The 6,824-nt window shown below is 47.5% G+C and overlaps 1 protein-coding gene across 3 annotated transcripts in view; it reads left to right on the top strand.

The window, feature by feature from the left end:
* Positions 1–6,824, top strand: part of Crcp (CGRP receptor component) — a 55,009-nt gene that overhangs the window by 19,339 nt on the left and 28,846 nt on the right. The window contains exon 1 of one of the 3 annotated variants that reach the window (NM_053670.3): positions 11–32. The exons of the other annotated variants lie outside the window; for them this stretch is intronic. Within the exon in view, the coding sequence (NP_446122.1) occupies positions 25–32 (8 nt within the window). The 5' untranslated portion in view covers positions 11–24. Of the gene's footprint in view, positions 1–10; positions 33–6,824 lie in introns of those variants that run through there. 3 annotated transcript variants of the gene reach the window in all.

The raw sequence follows: 6,824 nt of genomic DNA, 5'->3' as shown, positions 1-6,824 counted from the left end.
TGTGTACGACGAGGCAGAGGCAACATGGAAGTGTAAGCGACACGTCCAGGGGAAAGCAGAATCAGCTGGGGACTGTGAGGCGGCTGGCGGCTAGACCTCCGGACCCGCGAGCAGGGCGGGTGGGCGGGGTGCACGGACCGGAAGTGCATGGAGGTGGGGCGGCAGGGGAGGGACCCTGCTGGTGTTGGAACCCGCTCTCCTCCGGTATCTTTTGGGGAGGGGAATGTTGGAAGGATAGAGAGGGGTTTTATTTTTTCTCTTTCTTCTGGTTCTGGGAATGAAACCCAAGACCTTGCACGTGCTCTGGAAGTAGTGTGACCCTGAGATGCGTGCCAGTCACAATCATCTTGTGATGTGGGCTCTGCATGTGCTCGGGGAAACACTCTACCACTGAGTCAGATCCCCAGCCATCAGCACCGCCATCATTGTTTTGTAATGGTGGAAATGGTACCCAGGACTTTGCTAGGCAAAGCCTTTGCCACTGACCTGCATCGCCATCCGTTATCGCCGTGTTCTTTTGGAAATTGGTACCCAGGGTCGTGAAAGTACTGGCTGTGCTAGTTTTCTTTCAGTTACTGTGACAAACACCATGACCAAAAGTAATCTAGGGGTAGAAAGGGTTTATTACATCTTAAACTTCCAGGACACAGTTCATTATGGAGGGAAGTCAGGGCAAGAACTCAGACAGGAAACTGAAGCTTCAGACCAGTTCAAGAACTCTCTCTGGTTTACTCTCTGTGTTTTCTAACTTCTTTATGAAGCAGTCCATGGATGGTGGCACCTGCCGCGGTCTGTATAACCCCTCATCCCTTTTATTTTTTATTTCTATTTATTTGGGGGGGGGTGTTGGGGCTTGCGTAGTCGTGGCTTTCCTGGAACTAGCTCTGTCGATCAGGCTATCCTTCAACTCCCAGAGATAGGCCTGCCTCTCCCTCCCAAGTGCTGGGATTAAAGGCCTGTGCCACCATCAGTTGGCCAGGCGGTACCCTCCTGCATCATTTAATAATCGGGACAGTCCCTCGTGGACACGCCCATAGAACAACTTGGTAAAAGACAGTTTATCATTGAGGCTTCTTTAGAGGATTCTAGGCTGTTTCAAGTTGACAGTTAAGATTAACCAGGAAAGCAGGCAAGGTTTTCTCCCCCTCCCCCCAGACAAAGTTTCACTGTAGAGCACTGGCTGTCCTGGAACAAGCTCTTTAGACCAGGCTGGCCTTGAACTCAGATATCCACCTGCCTCTGTCCTCGGAGGCATGGACTAAAGGCATGTAATACTCCTACCTGGCAACTAGGCAAATTCCTGAGATATTTCTCCAGCTGTTGTTGGGATAGCCTCTTCTTCTTTCTCTTCCTCCTCATTTGGTGGTGTTGGGAACGGTACCCACGGTCTTTTTTTTTTTCCTTTAAAGATTTATTTATTTATGGGGTTGGGGATTTAGCTCAGTGGTAGAGCGCTTGCTAGACAAGAAAAGAAAAAAAAAGATATATTTATTTATTATATACAAATACACTGTAGCTGTCTTCAGACACACCAGAAGAGGGCATCAGATCTCATTACAGATGGTTGTGAGCCCCCATGTGGTAGCTGGGAACTGAACTCATGACCTCTGGAAGAACAGTCAGTGGTTTTTTGTTTTTTGTGTCCTGTCCCCCCCCCCCCCCCAGCTGAGAACCGAACCCAGGGCCTTGCGCTTGCTAGGCAAGCGCTCTACCACTGAGCTAAATCCCCAAGCCATAGTCAGTGCTCTTAACCACTAAGCCATCTCTCCAGCTCCAGTACCCACGGTCTTGCACATGCTTAACACACACCTTCCACAACATTATTATCACTATTATTATTATTACTACTATTATTATTAGGTGGTGCTAGGGATAGAACTTAGGGATGCTAGACAGGTACTTTACCACTAAGCCACACACACCCCATTATCATATCGTGGTGTTTGGGATGGAAGGGACCTGAGCATGCTAGACAGTCACTCTACCAACAACAAAGCCACCCTAACAGTTTATTTTTCCATAAAGAAAATATTTCTTGATGGGCAAATGAAGTTTTTGAATATACTCCACCTGCGGACTTTATATGTACACAGTTGACATACCTAAATTGTGTTGTTATTCATGTTTCTTTGTCTTCTGCTCAATTGTTATATAGATACTATAGTTGGTCAGACTTTTTTTTTTTGGAGACAGAGTCATAAGTAGCCCAGGCTGGCTTTGAACTTGGCTATGTAGCTGAGGATGATGGAATTCTGATGCCCTGTCTTCACCTCAAGCCACATTAGATTAGCCATTCGGTCTCTGAGATGGGGGTCTCTGACTGGGTAGCTCAGGCTCAGTCTGGTTAAGCTTTCTCCATCTCTGGGTAGCTGGTGTCAGAAACCGTGGAAAGTGTCAGCTCTCTAACACGCCCCGGCTCTCCTACATCTTGCTGCTTGGTGTCCTTTTCTCCTTCCTCCTCCTCCTTTGCTGTCTAAATGTTGAACGCCTTAGTGCTTCATCTTGGGACACTTCCTTTGCACTTCCTTTGCATGTATTCTCAGTCACTACTCATTTTTATGATGGCGGTTCCTCAAAAACATTTCTGACCTTTTTTTGTCAGGTTGCTTACATTAAAATGTATCTTGTTTTCCTTTCCAGTCATTAGACAGTCTGTTACCTACTTTTTCCTTTTTTCCTACGGTAGGGTCTCATGTTATCCAGGGTTAGCCTTGAACTTGATATGTACTCAGGAGGACCTTAAGCTTTTCTCATCCTCCTGCCTCTACTCTCCCAGTGCTGTTCCTATTGGTATATGATACCTTGCCCTGTTTATGCAGTGCTGGGGATGGGGCTCAGGGCTATGCATGTTAAGTGAGCCCTCTGTTAACTGAGCTACATTCCCAACCCATGGTACCCCCCAACCCCCTATCTTTTTTTTTTTTTGGTTCTTTTTTTTTTTTTTTTTTTTCGGAGCTGGGGACCGAACCCAGGGCCTTGCGCTTCCTAGGTAAGCGCTCTACCACTGAGCTAAATCCCCAGCCCTAGCCCCCTATCTTTTAAAGCTTAAAAAAATTTTTTTTTCTTTTTTTCGGGGCTGGGGACCGAACCCAGGGCCTTGCGCTTGCTAGGCAAGCGCTCTACCACTGAGCTAAATCCCCAACCCCCAAAATTTTTTTTTGAGACATTGTTTCTCTGTGTAGTCTTGGATCTTCTGTAACTCACTCTCTAGACCAGGCTAGCCCCAAACTCAAGAGATCCACTTGCTTCTGCTTCCCAAGCGCTGGGGTTAAAGGTGTGCACCGCTACTGTCAGCAAAGACTGTTTTTTATTATCTGTGTATACGTCTTGTTTGTGGGTTTGTGCTTGTGAGGACAGTGCTCTTGGAGGCCAGAAGAGGCCGTCAGATCCACACCCCCCCCCCCCCCCCCCCAGAGCTGGTGTTACTGGTGATTGTCAGCCACCTGACGGGATTCAAACATAGGTCCTCTGTGAGAGCAGGACCAGCTCTTAACTGCCGAGCCATCTGTACCTTTTAGTATATGGTCTGCTTTATAGTCCAGGGAAGATGGACATTGTCTTCCTTTTACAGTTAGCAAGAGAGAGACTTAGAGAAGAGAAGCAACAGAGACATCACAAACCAGCAGTGGGCTTAGGAAGAGAGTGCCGGTTGGCTGGCGGAGCCGTGGGTGAGGCGTTCATTGACTTTGGAGCTTTCCCTTTTTTCGAGTCAAAGGGTATCTTTTCAGAACACGGATTGGTGGCGCTTCCAGCACTTTAGCAATTCCGTTTGTCGTCATTCCGCTCCTAAGTCAAGCGTGTGGCAATTCAGAGGCACTGCTCACTTGTTTCGTGGGTGTTTGCGCGTGCTTTTAAGGAAAGCCTGTCAACAGATCGTTTCGTTCTGTGTATTCAGAATTCTGTTTTCCAGCGTGGTTGTTTACTTCCACTCAACTGATCCGGCACACTCAGCAAACTTGGCAGGGCAAAATTCAAAGAGTGAGTCAGCCTCAGTTCACCAAGTACCCGCCCACCTATGGCACAGCAGCCACCTCTTTAAAATTCACTGGGGCCCAGGTTCGCTGTCCTAGCACTGAGTAGCAGCAGGAGGATCACAAGGTTGAGGGCAGCTGCAGTTGTAGAGCGGGCCAGTCTGTGAGTCTGTGTCACATAGTGAGAGCCCATCTCAAAAACACAACGGAAAGACAAAGTCTGAGCTGAGACGTCCTCATGCCAAGATAACAATGGTGACTCCCTGGATCCAGCTTTTCACTCAAAGCCTAGGCCAGCCTTGAGTTTCTGATCCCCCACCTACCTCGCAGGTGCTGGATTTTTTTTTTCTTTCTTTCTTTTTTTTTTTTTCCGGAGCTGGGGACCAAACCCAGGGCCTTGCGCTTCCTAGGTAAGCGCTCTACCACTGAGCTAAATCCCCAGCCCCAACAACTTTAATTTTTAATTTTTTTTATTATATTTCAATTATCTGCAAGTGTGCATCTATGTCTTAGTGCGTGTGTGGGGTCAGAGGACAACTTGTGGGAGTCGGTTTTTTCCCCTCTACTGTGTGAGTCCCTGGGATGGCTTGGTGGCAGGTCCTTTACCTGCCGAGGCATCTCACTGAGGCCTTCCTTGTTAACAACTTAAATTACATTTATTTATTGGGGGTACATGTACCCCACCACACATGTGGAAGTCAGAGGGCGTCTTGTGGGAGTTGGTTCTCTCCCTCCACCACACAGACTCAAACTCAGGCTGTCCCCTTGGCGGTAAGTGTCTTTGCTCCCCAGGCTGGCTCGCTTGTTCACATCTGAGCGTGGATATTTGCCTTGTTGCCTTGCACAAGCGTTCCCTCCATGCACACATAGCCACACACCTTACATGGAACCATTGGAGACTTGGAGGCATCACGTCAGTGTTTCATCCTTTGAAAAAATACCTTTCAAGGTGGGCAGTGGTGAAGCATGCCCTTAATCCCAGTACTCAGCAGGCAGAGGCAGGCAGATTTCTGAGTTCAAGACCAGCCTGGCCTACAGAGTGAGTTCTAAGACAACCAGAGCTACCTTGTCTCAAAAAGCCAAACAATAATAATAAAAAACCAACCCCTTTTTAGTTTTATTTATTTCATGTGTATGAGTATTTTGCCTGTATGCATGTTTACTGCATTTGCGCCTGGCATCCACAAGGTCAGAAGAGGGCGTTGGGTCCTTTTGAACTGGAGTTGCAGCTGGTTGTGAGCCACCATGTGGGTGCTGGGTTCTGAGTGTGGGTTCTCTGGAAGAGCACAAGTGTCCTTAGCCACTAACCCATATCTCCAGTTCTTTAAAAGTGACATTGATGTAAGTGACCACAATACTGTTACCAGACCTAGGAAACTTAACATTGATGTCAATGCAGTGCATGTCCAAACTTTTCCAGTTATCTTAATAATGCCATTAAAATTTTTTTTTAATTTTGATTTTTAAGTCGGGCAGTGGTGGTGCAAGCCTTTGATCCCAACACTTGGGAGGCCGAGGTAGGCAGATCTCTGAGTTTGGGGCCAGCCTGGTTTATAGAGTGAGTTCAAGGACAGCCAGGGCTCTGCAGAGAAACCCTGTCTTTAAAAAAAAAATTCAAAAACAAAATGTTTTTTAAAAAATTTCATATGTGCATGACTCCATGTATGCATCTGTGTGTGGGCGTCTGGGTGTCTCCATCCCTTGAAGGTGGAGGTGCTGGTATTTGTGAGGTGCCCAGTGTGGGTGCTGCCAACCAAACTTGGATTCCCTGCCAGAGAAGCAAGTGATTTTAACTGTTGAGCCATCTCACTTAGCTGGGTCTCTCTTGGGGCTGGAGAGATGGCTGTGTGGCTGATAACATTTGCCGCCCTTGGAGAAGACCTGAGTTCTGTTCCCAGCACCCACGTCAGGTGGCCTGTGACTCCTTGTAACTTCCCAGAGCTACCCTATGCCCCTTTCTGGCCTTTGTAGGCACCTGAACATGTGTGCACACACACGTGTAAATAAATAAAAACCTTAAAGAAATTTCCAAGATGTACGACTCACATAGGTCTTCATGGGAAAGGTGTTTGGTACGCTCATGGACAGAAGATTTGGCTCTAGGGATTGCGTGCTAAGCACACGCGCTACCACTGACCTGTATCAGTCTCTTATTGGCCTTGTACTGAACAAAATTATGCCTAGAATGTTTTGGCATTTAATCTGGATATTTAGCCGAATAGCTAGGCCTCAAGATCATTCAGACCTGGTGGTGCACAACTGCATTCCTAGCACTCAGATGCCTGAGACAGGGGAATCGTGAATGCAGAGGCCAGCCTGGGCTACACAGTGAGACACTGCCCCTCAAAACAGAAAGAAATGGAGACTAAGGAGAGGAAGTAGGGGAGGCTGGGAAGCAATGAGTTGATTGGTTTACGCCAGCCAGAGGCTGTCTGCAAGGTGCAGTATCTGCCTAGTTCTCTTGGTCCTCAAACAGACTTAAATGCACATGAGGGCTGGAGAGAGTGGTGGTAAGCGCTTACTTAACATGCGGCAGATCCTGGGCCAAATCCCCAGCACCCCATTTTTTTTTCCAAATTGTATGTGAAAGAGAATTCCCAATTGTCCCCTCTCTTCCTCCCTCCCTCTCCCCTCAACCCCTGTATTTGCTAGAGAAGGCAGATTATGTTTGTTGGAGTCTTAACATCTCTTACATCTGTGCATACGTGTGTGTGTGTGTGTGTGTGTGTGTGTGTGTGTGTGTGTGTGCGCGCGCGCGCGTGTGTGTGTAAGAGAGAGAAGGAGACAGAGACAGAGACAGGTAGAGATAGACTGAGAGAGAGAGAGACCATGTAGCCAATGCGATCCTCTTGT

Source organism: Rattus norvegicus, chromosome 12 (assembly GCF_036323735.1).
Source record: "Rattus norvegicus strain BN/NHsdMcwi chromosome 12, GRCr8, whole genome shotgun sequence".
Lineage (NCBI taxonomy): Eukaryota > Metazoa > Chordata > Mammalia > Rodentia > Muridae > Rattus > Rattus norvegicus.
This window is presented reverse-complemented; position numbering and strand designations above follow the sequence as displayed.